Genomic DNA, 22,658 nt, shown 5'->3' with positions numbered 1-22,658 from the left:
TCTAGATATGGACATGCCTTGACTTTCACATCCTTTTTAACTTCTCTCAACAGATCTCTCTCTAGACACTAAACCATTTCCATATGCCTGGGCATTACCATGTCTCTTCCTCAAGCCATTCAAGAGAAGAGTTGAAGTCCTATCCTTCATCTCTATGATCTTTTTCATAAGCAATGTCATGACAAGATGCGCATAGATTGAGGGAGAGAAGACAACAAGATTATAGTCTTATCCTCATCATCTATCTTAACACCAATGCTTAATAATTAACTATTAATTTTATTAAATTACTTGTGTAGGGTGTATAACTATTTCTTCAAATACAATGATTTGTATGGAACTTTGTCATGTACAAACTCACAAGCTTTGACCAAAGACTTGATATCAAATCATCGTTGACACAATCGAATAGTGCTCATATCTTTCAGATCGAAGTCTTCTTAGTCCTCATTTGACATGGATTCCAGTTTTTTCGACTTTCCTTTCAATGCTTCATGGAATCCTTTTTGCACTAGCAAATCCCGAATATTGATTTATCAAATTTCGAAATTATTGTGCCATCAAATGTCTCTACCTCAAACTTGGCTTTTAAAACCTTTACTACCGACAACCCCAAACTAAGTTCTGATACTTAATGGGTTGATTTTTGACAAATAAAGCGCGAAAAATTAGAATTGGCAACAAGCAAACAACAAGAAAGAAAAATAAAGTAGGAAAAAATAATACAAAAAGAACAATATAATTTTATATGGTTCGTCACAGATGTGACTATATCTATCGATGATTTTTTTACTAATCAATGAAAGAAAATTATAAGATAATATTTACCTGAGAGAGCCAGAGACCAACTCAATCTCTCACAAAGCCTCTCTTTCTTTGTTATTTTCTCTCTCTATACAACCAAAATTTCTCTTCTTTTCATATTTCTTTGCAATTTTCTCTCTCTATACAACCCAAATTTCCCTTCTTTTCAAATTCTCTCTATTCCTGTCTCTTCAAATGCAACTTAATACATAAAGAAAATAAAAACCCAAAGAACCCTTGTGAAACCAGCTTCCCTAAATTTTAGGATTCTAAATATTATACCCTCAAATACTAACTCACATAATATCCTAATCCAAGTAGGACTTACCCATAATAAACTAAAAGATAGTACATCAGTTAAACACAAACCCTAAATAATAGGAAACATCCTTACCAACTAGGAGACCCAAAAATATTGGAGAGACTAATCTTGTAAAATTCAACACAACACAACAATAATAATATGCATGTACAAGGGAGAATTGCTAGCAACCAAATGGGAAGAGAGATATGCTGCATAGACACCTCTGACACACAAGTTCCACAAATACCAATATCAAGCATGACACATTTGTACACCATTTAAAAAGAGAAAGGTGATGTTCTGGTAGGGGTGGCAATTGACACCTCTGACACACAAGTTCCACAAATACCAATATCAAGCATGACACATTTGTACACCATTTAAAAAGAGAAAGGTGATGTTCTGGTAGGGGTGGCAATTGACCTGGCCCAAACCGGGTCCAAGTCCATGTTTTGGACCCAATGGTTTGGGTCCTTGTCCAAGTGTTTGGACGCGACCCGGTATAAAGTATATACAAAAAAATATATACAATACTATATAAATTATTTTTTATTTTTAAAATTTCTAGACTGGGGTTTGGGTTCATGTAAAGCCTACTGGATGTTTGGCCTAGTCGATCCGGCCCTAGACCCAACCCGTTGCCACCCTTAAGAATATATGAAAGCATAATAGATCCCAATCCTAGTCGACCCAGCCCTAGACCCGACCCGTTGCCACCCTTATGTTCTGGGTGGTACTTAATAATTTATTGTAAAATTTCAAAGAAAAAGAATTTAAAAAATATTAAAGTCTCTAAATGATAGATATAAATGACAGTGTTCTTTGTCATTAATATATCTACACACACGTGCCGATGGTACATAGGGGTAGAGAGTTGCCCGCCATCAACGGGGATAGAGAAGGAAAGAGTCTCCACAAGACCCAGACCCATGGAAACAAAAAGAGTTGCCATTATTATGAAGGACTTCAAGAAATCAATTTTCATAACTACTCTCAACCCATTTTCCCTGCGAGAATCCACTCATAATCATAACATGGTCAACTTTTATCTTGAGATAGACTTTGAAATTGCCTATTCACTCTAAAGATCTCTTCGTTATGTCAAAAAAAGAATTTTCCATTCTATTTTACTTGATTTGGTGAAGATTAGTTCCAATAAATTGAGCTTTACCAATTCATTGGTGTTTTTATAAATTAAGTTAGAATATGATCAGCTGTTGGTATGAGAGGTAAGTGAAGCAACTTCATTGGATATCAAATCCTTGGCTGAACCGATTTTGGTCCGAGCATATGTTTCGGACCGAAACGGAATTATGATACTAAACTGAAACAGAATTATGATACTAAACTGAATAACTGTACTGATGAAGTTTTCAGATGGACGGTTAAGATATTCCTTACATCCAAGGGCCCGTTCTCGATCGTCCATATGAAGAATGGGAGTACACGTTTGTTTTTTAGTTCAACTAGTGTAGAACGGCTCAGCCCCGGAGTCCAGCCTTGGGATGGGCAGAGTCTGAGTAACTTGGCCCAAGTTGGGTAGTCTTGGGCAGGCCAAAAAAATTTTAAAAATAAAAAATATACGAAGTCTCAAAATTTATAAAAAATATGTTAAAAAACAATCAAACAAAACACATCCAAATAAGGTTAAAATATAATAGAAAAATAGATTTTAAAAAAATCAATTTGTGACTCACGGCATTTCAGAAATGATCTAAAAAAAGGTAAAGCTATAAAAATAGAAAAAGTCTTCCCAACGTCTATAGCAAAAATAAATAGTGATTTTGTCAACCCTCATCACCGTCCAAATTTCATCGTATGGTCACGATTGTCCAGTAATGTTTCATTTTTCATTTTTTTTCTACAAATCGAAATAACCTAAAATTTGGAGCGTATGTACATCATAGTGAGACGGGCCTAATAAAAATATAAAAAAAAAATTAAAAAAAATAATATTGACCAAAAGACCCCTGAAACTTTTCGGGGGTATTTTGGATAATTTGTTTCATGTAAAATATTTGTTTGATATTTTTCGTAGATTCACCTATTTTTTATAAACATTCGCTCCAAATTTCAGATCATTTTAATTTGTAAAAAAAATAAAAAATAAAATAGTACTAGACAATCGTGACCTTGTGATGAACTTTAGATGGTGATAAAGGTAGGCGAAATCACTGTTCATTTTCAACTATAAGCGTTTTGTAGTATCTTTTATAAAAATATGTGCCCAATACACTTCCCAATTTTAACCAAAACAATGGAAAACACAGAAATGCATACTACATATCAATTTATTACTTTTTCTTGAATTTTTCATAATTTATTTTAAAAAATTTTATGATCCCAAACTTGACCGCCAAAACCGGGATGGAGTCGTTAGGGGGCAAGCCCGAGTTGTTCCGACGAGTCCATAATGGCCGGCCGGAGTAGTGGAAGACTTTAAAAGATGTACGAATGATAGTAATGTTTATTTTATTATAAAACCAGTACTTCTAGATCTATTTGAGTTTGTTTTAAAGCTTTTAGAAATTTTGTTTTTTTTTAATATATATTATATATATATATAGGTGGACAGCTGCCAACTCAGCCAGTTTTTCTCTGAACTCGTGGGTTGCAGGTTTTAAAACGCTGACTTCTACTTCTAACTTGGAGGAACTGATAACTATTGAGTCCATTCGTAATATGTAGAGAGAGAGAGAAAGCCAAGGGAGAATTCACCTCTAAACTTAAGAAAGGCAATAGTGATTTGACCTTAAAATTTTAGGTAAAATATGAAATGTTTCGGCAAAAATTACAAAAGAAAGTTGGTCAATTTATTTATTTTTTTTAAATTATCTATTGGTCAATCTGAATTTTGATTTTTTTTGTTCAGTTTTTTTTTAGTCTTTTGATCGAAAAACAATTTTGAAAAAAATATAAAAAAAAGGTTAACCGAATTTCTTTTGTCATTTGTGAAACATTTTGTATTTTATCTAAAATTTCAAACTCAATGCAATACAATGCCATTTACAGCAAGAGACCCCTATGAGGAATCAAATTATCCAATTTTTAAAAAGAACAAACATCCAAATTATAGTTTTATTTACACAAGAAACAACCATATCCTCACAAATTCCAAATAAAAATAATATAATTGAGAGAGAGAAACAGAGACTTCTGTTTAATTATTGAGATCAAATAGGTCCCAACTTAGAGAGAGAGAGAGAGAGAGAGAGAGGATTCAAAGTGTTAAGCCAAGAGCCAGAAATTCTTCTGCCTTCTGGTGGTGATGAGATAACCCCCAACTTTTCTACCCTTTCTTCTGACTGCTACAGTCAAGCAATCTGCATTTTGAATACAATAATCAACAACACCCAAACCTCCATTCCTGTTGTTGTTGTTTCTTGTTCCTGCCCAATTCAGAAGAAGCCTCCACATGACAATGGGTCTCTTCTTTTGCCCCAAAATTAAGAGAGAGACCCCCTCCCTCTTTGCCTCTGCAACTATGGTTGCCCCTTTCTCTCTCCCCTCCAACACTACAACCTCCACTTTTAGCTGCACATTTTCATCAAAAACCATATGATCAGGACCCCTCTCTCTCTCTGTCTCTGTCTCTCTTGCTCACAACATCGAAATCGACGAAAACATACCTCGGGTTTTCTTATCAGGCAGAGATTCTTCAGTGAATTTGGGAGCTCGTAATTCTTGGGATTCATTTCCATCTTTGTTTCCTCACCTGTGAATTCAGTTTAACATGGATGTGAGAGAGAGAGAGAGAGAGGGACCCAAGTATCAAAATTGAGAGAGAGATAAAGAGAGAGATCACCTTGCTTGGAAGGCTTCAAAACATGGAGAAGAATCAGAGTGTCGTCGCTCTGAACAGAGTGTGACAACGCCCATTGAAGAGCCCCCTTTGCTTCGGGGCTCGAATCGACAACGATCATAATCGTTCTCCCAAAACCCACCTCAGTTTTCTCCTTGGAATCACCATTTTTGGCCTTTAAATCCCCATTTTGGGCCTGAAAGTCTCCATTTCTCTTCTCAGGAGTCTCCCTCTTGCGCAAGCACTCTGCAACTTGCTCTGTTTTAATTGAATCTGAGATGGGTTTCTCATCTTGTGGTGGTGGCCTCACTCTAACATGCGTTGAAATTCTGTTAAGGCAAAAGCCAGGAAGCTTGACGCTTGTTCTACCCATCTCTAAGGCTACGCCTCCTCAAAGTTCAGCTTTAATGGCGACGACAGCTTAGAGAGAGAAAAGTTCCCTGTAATAAAAAGAAGAGGGACAAGGCCCACAATTGCCTGGTTGGTGTTGGTCCACCATGTTTGCATTGCATTACTCTTCTCCTCTCTCTCTCTTCTCACCAGCATTCCTAGAAGTCTTCCTCTCTCTCTCTCTTCTCACCAGCATTCCTAGAAGTCTTCCTCTCTCTCTCTCTCCTCTCCGCCATTCATGTGAGTCTTCATGCTTTTCTCACTCTTCATCTTTTTCTACGTGTGTTGTTCTTTCTTTCTCTCTCATGAAATCATCGGTCTTTTTTGTTCTCTCTCTCTCCTTTTTCTTAATGTGGGCTCGACCAATTACTACCTCTACGTGCTGAGCACCAAGCTCATTATATGCAAGAAATGATATGGCTTTTAATGCTTTTTTTTTTTTTTTAACAATTGTTTTATGGGTGCGGTTTGTATAGAGCTTAGGCTCTAAACAATCAAATTAGAGACTACCTTCAAATAGTATCGAGAATTGTGGTTTAAATATTGAAAATCTTTGTGATAGCCTTAAAATATATTTTCATTTTTATTTATAAAGTTTAAAGCTTCAAAAATAGTGGAGATCCATATATCTATGAGAACTTGAAAATCTTGAAAATTGACGGTCTAAAAATGCATTACAAAATACACTATTTTCAAAACTTTTCAATCCATTTGTTTCTCATGGACATGCATCTTGATGTCAAGATGATCAATTTGAAAATATTTAAGCATCAAAACAATATCTTTTAGTGAAATTTTTGAAGTAAGTTCAAATTTGATTGTTTAGAGCCTTGGCTCTATATAAACTTTTCCCTTGTTTTATTATTATTTATTATAAACTAATAAATAAAGAAAATGGTTTGATAGGGCTGCAGCCAAAATAAGTAAAGCATCACCTCATAAATCCTCAAATATTGCAATTCAAGTGTTGAAAAACCTTTAAATCGATCACCCCAGCTTAAACATTATGGTTGTGCAAAACAATTAGGATTTTAAATTCTAAAAATAGTGAATATTGCAACAATTCATCTAGACTATCCATTCGGCCTTAAAAATAAAGTGTTGGAATTTGATTTTTTGAGTTTCAGATTGTATTGTCGGTGTTGGAATTTGATTTTAGAGCCATCGTGAAGAATTTCGATGCCCAAAGTACTTCCCAGATGAGGATATGAGGCGAGGCTCTATTTTAGTTTCATAACGCCTAGGCCCTATAGAAACTTCATCCAATAAATAATCCACACACCTTTCATTGAAAATATTACAGTTATGCCCTCTGCCCCCATTTTTATAACAGAAAAGTTTATATTGAGTCGAGGCTCTAAACAATCAAATAGAGCCTACCAAAAAATTCACTAAAAGATGCTGTTTTGATGCCCAAATATCCTCAAATTGATCATCTCGACATCAAGATGTATGGACTTGAGAAAAAAATAGATTTCAAGTTTTAGAAATGGTGCATCTTGTAGCGCATTTTTGGACAGTCAATTTTCAAGATTTTCAAAATTTTCAAGTCTTCATAGATATGCTTGATCTACACTATTTTTTAAGCTTTAAATTTTATAATTAAAGATGAACGTATATTTTAATACGCAGATTTTCAATATTGAAACCACATTTCTCGATAATATTTGAAGGTGTGTTTTATTTTGATTGTTTAGAGCCTCGACATGAGACAAACCACACCCTTTTTATAAAGCTTCTTATTTGAAGGAAGAAACAATGCCTTTTTTATGGGGTGTGGTAATGTATAAGACTAAGGCCGAAACATATTATTTCATCATAGAAATTTTTGTGATGGTTTGAAAATTTATTTTATTTTTATCTATAATTATAAAATTTAAGGATCAAAATTAGTTTAGATCGAGCAGATCTATGAATAGTTGAAAATCTTTAAAATTGACGGTCAAGATAACATATTACAATGTGCATTATTTTAAGACTTAAATCTATTTTTTTTCATATCCCACATCTTGAGGTCAAGATGATCAAATTGTAGGTTTTCAGCATCAAAACAACCTCTTCTAGTGAATTTTTGAGGGGGCACTTAATTCGATTGTTTAGGGCCCCATTCTTTTATAATTTTTTTCCTTTTGAAAGATTAGGTTATAATTAGTTCCTAGTTCCGAGGGCATTATGGTCTTTTGTCAGAAAGGTTTTGATAAATTTTGATAACGGAGCATTTCAGTGAAATGTCCCTTGAGGGTAAAGTTCTAATAGTGCTATGTCTCTGCAAAGTTAGGAAAAATAAATCTTGAAAATGGGAAAGTTATTGCTATCTGGTGCAAAGTGGGGACTTTCCCTTATGCCCATGGAAACACTTGTTTAATTGAGTTATAAAAATAGGGAAAGATTTCTATACTTCCTCTACATCATACAAGATTCATGCTTTCCCTACCATCCAGCAGTCCAATTTTGATCAAGAGAGCCACTCACCAGTTGATCTTAGATCTGATGTCTCAAAGTATTTTATTTTTAGTTTTTTTTATACCAATTGTATGAATATGAAATTTAGTATGTGTCATATTCTCATTGGAACGCACCTATAAAAAATATTAAAAATATTTTTTCGACAAAATATAATGACCAAAATACCTCTTGAAATTTTCAGAGGTATTTTGATCATTTTATTTTTTTAAAAAATATTTTTTTTTTAATATTTTCGCTATTGTAAGTTTAGTAGAGGATTGGACGTCCAAAATTAGTGTTAAACTAATTGATAGAAAAAAATTAAAAATAAAATAGCGCAGAGATGTGACATTGTGATTGGGGCAATCTTAGCCGTCCATTCAGAATGGACGGTTGGATAAAGGAAAGTATATAAGTTTTATGCTGTAGGGGAAGCATAGAAAGCTTGCCCATAAAAAAAACACCAATTAAAAAATTAAGATAGATGTTGAAATTTGCTGGGAAAAAATAAAGACACAAAAAAGTTGCTCTATTCTCTCTCTCTCACTCCATATAGAGAGAGAATGGAGATTGAGGATAAGTATATAATACGACCACTTTTATTTGGTACATGGAGGTGACAATTGATCTTTAACCTTTGGATATAAAATTGTGTGGCTACATACATTTAAGTTCAATTTTTTTTATGTGACAAGCCCAAGCTATCTGATTTCACATTGTATGATCATAAGTAATTATGACCTTCTTGTACTAAAAGTAAATGGTTTCATAACTTTTGGATTAGAAAGTGATTAACGGATAAGGACGTGATTAGTATGTGGGCTACGGATTCACATGTAGAAATGCAAGCCCCTTAATAATTTATTTTTGAAATAGAATTTGATCCTAATTTTTAGGAAATATATAATTTTTAACATGGAGATTATTAATCTATAAAAAGAAATACCTTTTAAAAACTATAAATGATATTTTTTTTTTGAGAAAATATTTGAACCATTGATTTTACTTTATTTTTAGAGGACTATTACTAAAGGGACCTGGTTTTGATGGACAGTAGAGACCTGGCCCGTATAGTAACAGGTGCGGGCTTAGCTGCACAAAACAATTTTGGGTGGGATAATGTGACTCACCACAACACGAATTAGACGGTGGGGGACTCTCTTCCCATCATTTGTTCAACCTATCGAATGGATGATGATGAGCCTCATGACCACGCCTTGCATATGGTCGTGAGGATTATCGAATACACATACTTCTTCTAGTTAAGCTAAAAAGTTCATTTTACAATTCAACTGTATAATTAAACACAACTTTATTCCACCAAAGTACCCCAAAACCAAAAACACGTGGCAGATTAGAATGTTTATGACAAGTAAAAGAAATGGTTTGGGATTTAAAGACCAGTAAACTGTGATGCTGAAAAGGAATTAGTTGTATCGGAATAAATTTTTTATTTTTTATTTTTTTGAAAATAATTAATAGTGAGTTTTCATTGATGGAATGAAAAGATCAGAACAACAAACAAAGAAAAAAAGGGAATTAGCTAAAGTTGTATTGGATTCTAAGTTGTCTAAATAAATTAGCTAAAGTTAGTAAGTATTTTATAACATATGCCTTTTCATAATAAAAGGTAACTAGAAGAGGCCTTTATGGAGGAGCTAGCAGCCTTATAAATAAGATTTACAGGTTCAAGGTACAAAGGGATTGTAAGAAGCTTCTAGGCTCTCCAATGCCAGCCCCTTTGGAGACCATAAAATCATTCCATCTCTTGACAAATTAGAGCCTTTACAAGGAAGAAGAGAAAGAAAGGAAAAGGGTTGATAGATGTAGAGTTTTCTCTCCTTTCTTTTGTCTTGGATATAGATATATGACAGACATGAAGGAGAAAAATTGGAAAGTACAATATGGATGGGGTTTCTATGAGTCAGCCGACTCATATGTACATATGCGGCTCCCTCTATAAGTCATTTAAATGTTTTTTTTTATAATTTTTTATTTTGTAGATTCATCATCTAGGCCTAGATTATCTTTAATTTGAAAAGAAAATTAAACTTCTAAAATTAAAAATATAATTTTTTAATATTTTATTTATGCACCATTCATATCTTTTTTATGGACAATGCACTTTAGATAACATCTTTAGGATGGACGTTTGTACGTCAGCAGACTCTTGCGCCCTTGACTCGTGAAGTAATTTTCCATACAATATAATCATAGGAAAACGGAAAAAGGGGACTTGAGAATTTTCATTTTTAGAATCCATACTAATCCCACTAAAAGGTTCCTATAAACACCACCTTTGATCCTTTGCCTATGAATGTTATGCTCCACTGAGCACAACAACCTGCTCTTCATGGATATATGCTCCTTTGAAAAGATACTACACCCTAATAATATAGTGAGTGAAGAAATTGTTTTTAGTTATTGGGAGAAATTGTTTTAGTAATTGGGAACCCTTTGTGGTTGGATGGTTAATGGGGGAAGACTAAACGTGTGAGCGTTGAAGAAAAGGGAGTTCTTTGATGGAAGTCAAAGGGTGGTTTTATTTGTTAGAGAAGGATAGGCATAATCACCAGTAAATAGAAATACTATGATAAGTAGGGTTAAGATTGACTAAAAAAAATAGAAGTCCCAATTTTTATTTAGAACTCTTGGTTATACATGTTAAGTTTAAGATATATGTGATATTTATGAAAAGTTTCCTATTTTTATTTGGGAGTGAGTTAAATTTACGAAACAGTAGAGAGAGTGAGAGTACTCAAATTATAGGCTCAAAAGCATTGCATATCCATACAGATTTGGCTTTCTTTTGAGTCTACTGGTAGTGTGAGTTTCAAAATCTATGTATATGACCTTTAAAATACTTTCTAAAATTTTGCTAACTCTAAGATAAAGAAATTATGGAAATACTTAATTAATATTAAAGAAAAATAAACGAAATTAAGAGAAAGGAGGAAATACTTACATTAGGGACCCGACCCAGAGTTTTTGGGGCTTGAATCATGTCGCTCTTCTTGCGCCACCATCTCTTATTTTTGGATGTCTTTTCGTGCTGGAATTTGGTAGATCAAAACTTCTTCCACTTATATCTAGGGTTCCTAAGGTTTTGAAAAGGATTACGGATTTTTAGGTAAAGTTTACCTAATTTTTCTTAAGGTTGGGAGATGGTTTTCCCTAATTTTTTAAGGGATTTTGGGGATCCGATTTTTTTAATTTGAGTTTTGAGATTTTCTATAATTTTGGGGAATTTTTCTGATTCTTTTTATTTTTTTTATTTTTTTGGGATTTATCTAAATTTTTATCATATTTTCTGGGATTTTCTTGATTTATCTAGTAATTTCTAAATATTTTTCCTATGAGGGATTTTTCTCTAATTTTTAATGTTTTCCAGATATTTATTGGGATTTGTGGAAGGGGTATTTATAGGTTGAAGTAGGGTTAGAGTTGAAAATTGATCATTTTGATCCAAGGGTTCAGATCCAGTAAAAAAGTCTCACAATTTCAATTGTTTTTGGAATATTCACATAATTATGGATCCTTTTTCAATAATATTAAATTTTTAGAAAAGACCCCCACCGGGCCAGGCATTGCTTCTCTTTCAGTCATGGGAGTGGCATGATAGGTTCTCAACTCTCTCCATCGAGCGATGAACTTATGGACTGGCTCACCAGGCTCTTGAGTCGGATTGAGGAGCTTGATGGTTTCCATGTTTCTTTGGACTTCATAGAAGCGCTGGTAAAACAATTGCTCCATTTCTTGCCATGTATGTACCGAGCTTGGAGGTAGCCAAGCGTACCACTGGAAGGCTGGCCCTTCGAGAGTCTCGACGAACTGACAGAGGAGGAGCCGCCCGTCAGCGCCGTCTCTCGACAAGCCGCTTGGAAGTGAGCGATATGCTGGTGCGGGGACGTGCTACCATTAAATAGGGGGAGCTTCCCATTTCGATAGTCTGGGGGAAATGACACCTGGTCGATATACGAGGGGTACGACTTTTGGTAAAGCGGCGCCCCTTGCATGCACGAGATTTTACTCTTAAAACTGTGGGTCACCATGAAATCTATACTGGCTTGCGAAATTGTGCGGAGAGCAGAGCTGTTTTGGGAGGCTGGTGGGGGAGTTTGCTTGGGAACTGTGTCGTTTCAAGACGGGGAGTTGGCCTCATGATGAGAAGAATGGGGCATGGAGGCCTCCAAGCAATCCATATTTTCGAGAATGGACTGCATCATCACCTCGAACCTGTTCATCTGATCTTCTTAGGCATCACTCAGATTGTTGATCACCATGACAATGACCGTTTCTTCTGGAGGGTCAGAGCCAAGTAGAGTAGTGGACTGCCGAGGTTAGCGAGTCATAAGTGGCAAGTCAGTTTGTAGGGGTTCAGCATGCCCCGACTGAAATCGAGTCTTGTATGCCGACCGTGTGAGGACCGGATCTTGACGGTCTGGGGACCGTGATTTTTTGGCAGCTCGGTCTTTTCTTGTGACGGTAACCACCGAGCAATGTTCTTGGACTTCTTGCTCAGTTTCTAGAATCTGAACAGGGAAGAAGGGATTTTGAGGCAGGAGGTCAACAAAAGTGGTAACCTCAACTACCTTAGGGGCCTTTCTAGTCAGGAGCTACATGCCTCTCTTTTGCTTGATCTTGAGGCTGTAATAGACTTCACAGCAGAATTGAGCTTGGGATCTAGACTGCCCCGTCTTTCTTGAACATGCGAAGGCTGTGTCCATCAACTGGAGCAGAGAGTGAGGTCCAAGGATAGTGGGCAATCTGGGCTGCTGCCTTGGAGGCTGTAGGCTTCTATCTGCCATCAGGCTTTTGCCCGGAGTTACCTTATGAGGATCCGGGTGCATCGTTGACCTAAGGCAGCTAACTCAAGATGGTACTCTTAGGGAAAACCTTTGAGTACTAGGTCTCGAGATGTTTGATTGGCAAAAGAAGAGTAACAGAAGAAGGAACTAGCTCGCGACTTTGCCTGTCGAGATTGGAGAGGAACCTGTGAAGCTGGTGCGTGCGTACCTTTGAAGGTAGCCCTCCTGGTGACTTGGGGGTCAGCCCGGGTTCGGTCAGCTAGTTCGACCTTAGGAGGCCGAGACCTATGAGCTCGTGTCTGTGAGGGACCAGGTAGGAGCTTATCTCTCACAGGGTGAAGCCGTGTATGCTGAGAGGGAGGATGAAGTGGTTGACCCCCGTGTGCTTGAGCTGGTGCAGAACTGACGCGGCCCTGAGCTGTGGGATGCAGATGCATGGCATGTGCAGGGTTCGACCCGAGAAGGCCTAGCCTTGGACGCGAGCTCAAGGTAGTATGAAAGTTGACTCGAGGTGTAGCTCGAGTGGAAAGACCATGAGGTTTTAGGTGTGTGCGAGAGGTGGAGGCCCCAGGATCTCCTCCGCGATGTGTCGAGCCTTTAGGCATAGAGGTTCGGGGTGGTGAAGGAGTATGGGGGGTGGCCTCGCGGTGATCCTCAAGAGCGATGGCAACCTGCTTGCCTTTGGCGAAAGTAAACAGAGCAGTATTTCTGCATACCTTAGCAATGTGACTGACAAGGTACTTACCAGTAGCAGAGTGCATGTTGTGGGTGGTAGCAAATGTGCTGCCAATGCGAAGGGCCTTGGTGGAGGGTCCAGGACTAGAAAGTGGGAAGTTAGGGACCTACAAGTCCCTTCTCGCACCAATCCAGGATAGAACCTAGGAGCAGGACTATGAGTCCTAACTCAAAAGGAGTGTAGGGAATGAGGCTTGAGAAGCTTGCTTCCCTGGGACGGTCACAAGTGAGGGGATGAGAAAATCCCCAACTTGGATGAACGGGGTTGAATAGGCCAGATGCCATAGAATGCAGTATAGAAAATAAAAGGTGATGTCGATCAAACAAGAGAGAACCGACAAAGGGGTAGTAAGTTCCCAGTGGAGTCGCAAAACTGGTCCGATGCCTCGATCTCACCAACGGATCTAGGTGATCGAGTGACACGTGTCTCAGGTTCCGAAGACCAGGGACCTGACATCGCTCTCTCGTGAACCTTATCTATAGAATAAGAGCAGGTGCCCAACTGGTGAGAGATGAATTTTAAATGTGAGGTGGGGACCAACCTCACCTGGGTCCGTGACTTACTAGGGTTAACTCGCGCGGGCGTCCTCTTAGATTACGACGGAAAACCCCCCAGCTATTTCAGCTAGTTCGAATCGTCTCTATTAACCTGCAATCTCCTTGTTTTCTGCAAAGCACTAACGTAGTTAATTTGTAAGACAAGTGGACCAAGGGACCCACCATTGTCTTGGAGGAACATGTACAGAGGTGCAGATTCAGATGGCAGAGAAGATGAGAAGTTAGGATGATGAAGAAGAAGGTTTGAATAAGGGGAAGAAAAGAGAAGAGGACTTGACAAGGGAACGAGACTAGCATGATAGCTGGACCAGTATAGTAACCAACTCGGAGTGGTAGTAAGACGGGCACGGTAACTCAGACCGGCACGACGCAATACTACTCGAAACCAAGGACGATATGATTGTCATAATCTGGTGTGGCAGCAAGACAGGCATGATACTTTTAACTAGCACGATGGCAATACCACTCGACATCCAGACCGTTATGAGAGTGCTAAACTAAGTCTGTCCTTTAGTCAAGCGAGAAGACATGAAAAGAGAAGAGAAGAGAATGAAGAAAAGACGCGAGGCGGTGGAGTAAAAAAGTCTCGATGGTGTTAGGCATCGCCACCCACAGCCGTGGAGTAACAGTGTCATGGCCCCTAGATGGCGCTGGACAATGCTGCTCGCGGCGGAGGGGTGAGCAGTGAACTGTAGATGGCGTTGGCCATTGCCGTCGGCGGCATGAGAAGGCAGGAGTGACCCTTCATGGATGGCGATAGGCATCGCCGTATGCGACAGACGGATGGCACAAAAGTGGGCATGCGGATGGCGGTGAGCATCGCCGTCAGCGATAGACGCAAAGCACAGGTGAAACACTCACAGGCGGCGATAAGCATCATCGTTTGCAATAGACATAGGGCGCAAAAGAGGGTCTGCAGACAGCGATACCCACCGTCGTCTGTGATAGATGTGGAGCACGGATGAGACCCTTGCGCCCGGCGATAGGCATCGCCATCTGCGATAGACGCGAAGCACAAGTGAGACCCCCGCAAGTGGCGATAGGCATCACCGTCTATGCTTGCGTAGGCCACCGAAGACATGCCTGCGGATGGCGATGAGCAGCGCTGTCTGTGACCCGTGATGAGAAAGAGAGATAGTCCGCGGTCGGCAATGCATCGCCACGTGTGACGACAATCCTGTAACCAAAACAGGAGCCCGACCCGCTGCTTGAGCACGGCCCGGCTCACCATGTACTCCTTCAGATGACGTTACGCATGGCTAACGCCGTGCGTGAACTTTGTTGACGTGAAGAGACGAACGAAGAGAGATGGAGAGAGAAGTTCGCGCATGGCACTGCCATCACCATGCACGACCTGTAAAGTCCCAGGATGAGGAAGAGAGAATAGGGAGAGGAAAGAAAGAGGGAAAAGAAAGAAAGAGGCATGCATGACACTACCATTGCCGTGCATGGCCTCTCAAAAAGACTGAAAAGAGAAGAAGAAGACAGACAAAGAAGAAGAAAGAAGAAGAGAGAGAAGAAGGGGAGAGAGAGAAAATACCTTGAAGACAGGTGGGGTACTGCACTAAACTTTCTCTCTCCTCTCTCTATAAGGCGTACTCAAGAGAACTCAAGAAGAAAGCCTTAATTTTTTTATTGATCACGAGTTGAATCCTTGTACAATGATTTCATGAGTCCAAAAGCCAACCCCTTCTCAATGAAAGCTAGCATCTATTTATAGATCAGGACTAAAATGTGGGTAGATTACCCAAAACTAACCCTAATTGATGATAATTAAGGTTTATTTGAATAAAAAAATAAGAAAATAGGGTACAAAATGGTTGATTTGCCCTTGCCTAACAATTAAAAAAATTCCAAAATAGTCACTGCTGAGAACTAGGGACGTTCTTGTTTCTTCTCGGATGATCCATTGATGATCTGTTATCCGAATGAAGAAAAGATGATTGCCATCGTGTAGGGCTCGATGCTATGATCATTTTGATATCAATTTTAAGCCATGAATCACATTTTAAAGGCATGATCATGTAACTTGAAATTTGGATAGATATTGAAAACTATTGATTGATAGTGCGTTTTCATCTTGATGTTTTTCTTCAATTTCTTCACTGAATTACATTGAGCATGTTGCCACAATCGTGTTGCAACAAACGAGACCCGATTTGGTACCCGAACGAAGATTTGACAATCTTGGACTTTGGCTGGAATTTGGGATTTTGGTTACTAGAATCTGCAGTGAATTCAACTTGATTTTGTGTGAAATCCAACCATTCATCAAGCGTGGGGTTCAGACCAGTGATAGTCACTTACTCATGCAATGCAACTGGTTTCACGTCGATCGGGCTTGCGGGCGCTGTGATATGGCCGCTCAAGCGACAGGAGGTACTGCTGGAAATCTGCAACGTGCGGCTTCGAATCACAAACTTCTCTCTAGCTTTTCTTCCGGCTCAGTCATCGTCACAGGACATACCACATATCAAAATGCTCGTTTCGACGAGATAAACACGCTCCAATAAGTTTGTGTGTGATCCGATCTCGAACAAAGGAGATATGGATGTCGTAAGTTTACTGTTTGTGATTGTGTATTAATGGTGTTTAGTTGCAGGGTGGCCACATGGGAATAGTGTGCAGCTCCACTTGTTTTAATGTTTTACCCATAACTTCGTCTTAAAGTGTATGTTTAACCTGAAATTTGACCCCTAGGGGTTTCCAACCATGCTGGACTTATAGTGGTGGTACCACGGTCATTTGATGCTCCGAAAGTAGGGTTCCAGTTATAGGGATCTATTTTAGGGTGTTAGAGGCTGATTCTGTCGAAACTATTTTTCGTCTGCACTACTTTAGACATGTCAGAATGTGACAAAACGTGGAAGAAGGCTTTTAAGAGTCCTTATGAAGATCTTTGAGCAGTTCTGGAGCCATTATGAGACTATTGAAATTTCCACTATTTGTCATGCTTTATTGACCGCTTCTTTTATTCCGCATCGGGTACCCATGGTGCTGAAAAATGTCTTCAAACAAAGATCACCATTAGATCATTTTTTAGGTGCAATCTTGATCATCCATTCTTCAAAGCTCATCGAAATTCCTCTGAAGCCATTAACAATGCGCCACCTCGGCATCAATCTACATTAAATGCAGCCTCCAGAATTAAATGCTGCTTCAATTGCTTTCTTGTCATGTGGACTGGATCGGGTACACTACTGTGGGTGGATGTCAGATGTCGGGCGCCACTGGCAATGGTGTCGACACTATTAGAAACTGCTCCACAAGATAAAGTTGCCACATGTTGTTCTCTAAGCATGATTGCTGTACAGTGGTCAGCATGTATAACTATTCGGAATGCATCTGGCGCCATTCTGACTGGTGATGGTATCAGGTTGTTTCTTTTGATGCGTTGTATGATCGACGGTTGAGGTGACATTACCTTGACCAATCCTAGGTCGACAACCATGCTCCGTATTGACACATTGGACACGTCGGTGCATGTTTACACATGTCAGACCGTACTGACACAGATCATTGCACGACTATGGGTCACTTCTGCAGGTCATTGCCAAAGGGCAAAAATTCAAGGGGTTCTGGTGCCATTAGCAATGACGTCGGGCCCTTCTCTCTTCATTCGGGAAGTTATTGAATGTTGTGTTCTGGACCACCTTGTCGTCACCATTAGGAGTTGCCCCGGCACTATTGGGAATGATGTCGGGCTCTTTTGTTTTCAAAATGCTCTTCAACTTGACAATCTTGATGCTTGTCCTGGCCTATTTTGTTTGTCAAGTACCTTCAGCTCTACTTGAATGTTTTGTTGGTTTATTGGGGCCAGTTTATGGATACGTCAGGTTGAGTGTGAGTGGTTCAATTATCAAGGTGGCTTGCCTGGGAATTTTGGTCTGTCGTGATTTCTTCAATGAGATCAGGGTGTCTACAGTTGCTCCTCTTTGACACTTATGAAGCGCGCGAGCAATGGGACATAAGGTGACAAAGAAGTAGACATATGAGATAGAGCATAAGGTGGTGAGGAATGAAAACATCATTGTTCCTCTGAAGCTTGGCCTCGTAAAGAACATGGTTCCTGTTGGTCACACGAGGGACCTGGCGGTTAGCTAGTCCATCGTTCGGGGAAGTCGCAGATAATAGCCCTTGGTTTGTAGGTCGAATGCCAGTGTCCTAGTATCCCGAGAAAATTCGAGTTTAAATATTCAGATGAGAATGACGAAGTAATCTCTATTGAGTGAGCCAAAGTTGACCTCATGCCCTAGGTGTATTCCTGTGATGGTTTGAGAATTGGGTGTTTTTCTTTTTATTTTTTGGGTTTGATGGAGAAGAGGGGGAGTGTAGTGTTCACCTGCCGTGGTCTTTACCCTTTGAACCGAACGACCATATGTGCTTTCTGATCATCATTATCGTGCCGTTTTGACTTCTTTGTTTTCCAAAAAATATTTAGGAGAATGTTTTGAATTCAGAAGGGAGTAGATTTTTCAAACAAATATTGATGACAGGTTACAACTTGAACCATATAAATTAAGGTTTTTGACATGACAAACAAAATAGAAAAATTTATGGAATTCCCAAACCAAGTTGCCCCAGTATTCAGGTTATTTGAAAGAGGGGGGAGCTTTCTGCCATCATGGGGCATTTTTGAAAATGGTTTTTAAGAACGACGGTGGTCACAAAGTTTAGGATCATGTAACCAAGGAGCCAACCGAGTAGTTTCATGTCTTACAATGGTGGATGTGACAGAGCAATTTAATGTCATGCAGTAATGGACAATTGTGTGTTGAATAGCTACCCCGAATAAGCATTGACAAAATCCTATTGGGGACATCGATTAATGAGCTTAAGCTGCTAATTTTGTTAATCGTGAGGCCGGCATCCATCCGAGTTGGATCTGGGTGGTCTTGCAGGTATTTGGGCTTTGGTTCCATTGCCAATGGCTCCAGTGCCAGTCAGACTACTTTCAAACCATGAAGGGTATTTTGGTCATCCTGATGACGTTTAACCCAAGAAAATCATCCTTTTTTGCGAGAAAATATCCTTCCAGATTGATGGGGCTATACCCTGATTTCTTGGATTTTGTTTGTGAGATGACTGGTTGCAGTCCCTGATGCCATTATCAATGGCATCTGCGCCATTGGCGATTCCCTGCCCCCAGCTGGGTTAGTGCAAGCCACACTAGCTGCCTCTCCTGAACCTCAAGCTATGCCATCAATTTTAGGCAACCACCACACTGAGGCTAAGATGCATGATTTAGCTGAGCTTGCCCAATTGAAAGGCAAATTCTCCAACTTCAAATAAACTTTAGCTAAGATTGGAGCCCCTAGCATACTCCCACCTTAGAGATGTTGAACCCCTCTTATCTTGTTTCAAATTCCCCCAATTTGAAAAACACGTTTAGTGGGAAGGGTAACCCTGATAACCATGTCATCGCTTACCTTATATCTGTTGCACCTCAAACTATGCCATCAATTTTAGGCAACCAACACATCGAGGCTAAGACGCCCGAGTTAGCTGAGCTACCCAATTGAAAGGTGATTTCTCCAACTTCAAAGAAACTTTAGCTAAGATTAGAGTTCCTAACATACTCCCACCTTAGAGATGTTGAACCCTTCTTATAGGGTTTCGTATTCCCCCAATTTGAAAACACGTTTAGTGGGAAGGGTGACGCTGATAACCATGTCATCGCTTGCCTTCTATCTATTCCGCATCTTGAAAATAGACCTTGCCGACTCAAGGCGACGTTTTCAGTATACCCTCTCAGGACAACCTCTAACTTGGTTATGAGTGGTCGTAACTAAATACCTTGATCAACATCCCGATGAATTGTTTCGATGTTTTGTCAAGCAGTATTGCGGGACCAGAGAGTAACTAATGACCTTAGCGAATTGGTTGCCACTCGACAAAATCTTAGCGAACTTCGTCCATAGGTTTAGAGAGGCTGTATCAAAAGTCATTGATTGCACGCTTTTTGAGGTCTCTAAGATCAACATGGCCATAGAGAATATGCCTCATGAATATATGCTTTACTTTAGTAAAAGCATTTAGCCTTTTTCTTTTGACTCAATGTTCAAAATGGTTTCGCATTATGAGAGAGCAAAGGAAGGGGCTGAGATCAATCACCAGTCATACTAGGGGAAGAGCCCGACGAAATTATACTAAGGCAAGTGTCATGACGGAGCAAGAGCCTAGCTACAGTGAGGATGCATCTGAATGCGACTCTAATGAGGTGACAATTAAAGAATGTGAAACCAATCCTGAGTCAGAGGCATCCTCAGAATCACTTAGAGATACAGATGGAGTTCACTCATGGCAAAGTCAGAAGATATCATATGATACAACTATGCCAAGTGAAGATAAAGAAATCTTAGCCGATATCAATCTGACAAGGATTGACGAGTCAAGATCCTTACCCAAGCCTAAGACCATAACATATGGCCTTTGGGCATAGGAAGAAACCCACCCAAAAATGAAGAACGAAATGATAAGATGACCTATGTTGCTAGGGAATTTTAGAAATCAGATGATGGAAATTGCCTTAGCTCTAAATCTATTCTATGGGTAGATCCTATAGAATTAGAAAGGTCCAACCCACAAAAGGAGCATACTGCCTCTACAACTAAAACTGGTGTGGATATCCTCCAAGGATCAAAGCTGAATAATGTTGGTCACCAAAAGGAGGAAACAATTCTAGTCTTCCCATTAAAAGCTGTGAACATGAAGACACATAGGGACCAAATTATTCATCCCATAGAAAAGGTACCGAATGAGCATGAGCTCACTCAAAATCCTGTGTCTAGGGAATTTAAAAAACAAAGTGCTAAAGATTGCCTTGACTTGTAGGAGGCTCAAGACACCCTTCCTTGATAGTAGGGAAATATCATATAATTCAAATCTTATGGCTTGGGATTCTCGAATTCATAATGATGAAAATAACGCTATCCCAAGTTTTGAAACAAGAAAAACAAAGTTATTCTAGAAGAATCTCAATTCTAGTTGAAGATACGAGCTATCATAAAGTTCAAGACATCCTTATAATACATGTCACAATAAAAGAAAAGGACCCAATTAATCCCATCTTTTAAATAAGTGCAGTGGGTGACCCACAGGAGGTTCAAGTCATCCATGAGACCAATCGAGATCCCAAGGTTAGAGATTCCTAAGAATGCAGTAATGGGAAATGCCTTGGAAGACCAATCGAGATCCCAGGGTTAGAGATTCCTAAGAATGCAGTAATGGGAAATGCCTTGGACTTGAGACACTGTATCACAAAGAAACTCCATTTTTTGAAGAAGTAAATGAGCAATTAATCCCATGTGAAGCAAATTAGAAGACATTAATAAGAGAAGACCAAGGTGAAAAATATTCAAGTTCAGAAAGAGACTTATCTCCTCAAAGGTTTGTGGAAGAACTTAAATCTTTGGAGATCCTAAGGGGACCACTTGAGCCACCCTCACTAGATTTTCTTGATGATCCACCTATTTGGGCCAAAGAGCTGAGTCTAGAGGAGTTAATCATACTAGCTTTTAAGGTTGATCCAACAATTAATACAAAAGAAGCGAAGGACCCAGATTTGACCATTCTTGAAGAATCAAGATCTCTACAAGATTTTGGAGAAATTGAACCCTTAGAAATTTTAAGGGGACCATCTGGATTGCTCTCACAAAACTTTCTGAATGGTCCGCATATTTGGGATAAAAAACCCCTAGAAGAAAATAGGGGTAGGGGCATGAATCCACTAATTGGGGCAACCCATATTCATGAGGAAAAAGAAGATCTAGAAGAGGCGATCCCATCTACTTGCTGGATAGGGATAGCCCCATCTATTGAAAATACTATAGAGCTTGTCCCATCTGATATCTCAATAAGGTTGTCTCAGCCACTAATGAAAATATAATTGAGGTAATCCCATCCAACATATTGATAAGGGCAGTCTCATCTAATGAAGGAAACTCTATAGGGTCAGTCCCAATAAACTACTTGATAGGGACACCTTCATTTGATAATTTTAATATAGTTGGGGCAATCGGTGAGGCCAACACCTTATCCAACGACTCCCAATGTGCTCGAGGTCATCAACTCCCGAAGAGCAACATGAGGTTGCAAATGAAAAATATTACCGAAAAGGAGTAGGGAGATCACTTGCTCCTCCCTTTCAAATAAGAAAAGTGGGGCATCTCTACTCTGCTTATGCATCTTACGCCATGGTATTGACAACCTAAGGAGTTGAAAAGCAAAAAAGAAAATGAGTTTAGCTAACCCAGCAAGAGATCGAAGTTATTGGAAGCTGAGAGTGACTTTGAGTTTGAAGAACATGGTCCAAGTGAAGCAATTAGGAAAACCTCAATAGGAATTCAGCAAGTCAAGGAAGTGTTGGATACCAATCAGGCGCAAGGAAAATCCAAAGATAACCAATATTAGAACTTCCCTACCACCTGAAAGAAGGATGATCGAGTTTTTATCTATTTCTAAGACTTAGTGCCACAAAAAGGATAAAAACACAATTGACTCTTCTTCTTATCCTCCTTCTTCATCCTCTTCTTTGTATCATCTTTCTTCTTCATCTTCTTCCAAACTAAAAAGAAAAGGAAAAGATATTCTTTTAGGCTGAAAAATTTGAAAGGAACCCCAAGCGTTGGAAAAAATGGGTTGCCGGGCTGAAAACCCTAAGGGACCCAGGGGAGATAGAAAAATAAGTTTCTCTCTCTATTTGTCTCTTCTCCAATGTCTCTATAGATTCTTAGCTCCTTTTCCTAAAGTCAGAATTGTGTCAAAATTGAAAGCATTGTAAAGGCATCGGTCCAAGCTAAATCTGAAGAGC

The 22,658-nt window shown here is 39.1% G+C and overlaps 1 protein-coding gene across 1 annotated transcript; it reads right to left on the bottom strand.

Moving 5' to 3' along the window:
- Window positions 1-4,153: 4,153 nt before the first annotated feature.
- LOC18446164 (uncharacterized) lies at window positions 4,154-5,578 on the bottom strand. The gene is made up of 3 exons (XM_020674833.2): window positions 4,914-5,578; window positions 4,738-4,823; window positions 4,154-4,642 (listed from the first exon to the last, which is right to left on the bottom strand). Exons 1-3 carry the CDS (start codon window positions 5,281-5,283, stop codon window positions 4,337-4,339), a joined length of 762 nt encoding a protein of 253 aa, XP_020530492.2. The 5' UTR covers window positions 5,284-5,578; the 3' UTR covers window positions 4,154-4,336.
- Between the last annotated feature and the right edge of the window lie 17,080 nt (window positions 5,579-22,658).

This window comes from Amborella trichopoda, chromosome 10 (genome assembly GCF_054954075.1).
Source record: "Amborella trichopoda isolate Santa Cruz 75 chromosome 10, AtrichopodaSantaCruz75HAP2 v2.0, whole genome shotgun sequence".
In the NCBI taxonomy this organism is placed as follows: Eukaryota; Viridiplantae; Streptophyta; class Magnoliopsida; order Amborellales; family Amborellaceae; genus Amborella; species Amborella trichopoda.
This window is presented reverse-complemented; position numbering and strand designations above follow the sequence as displayed.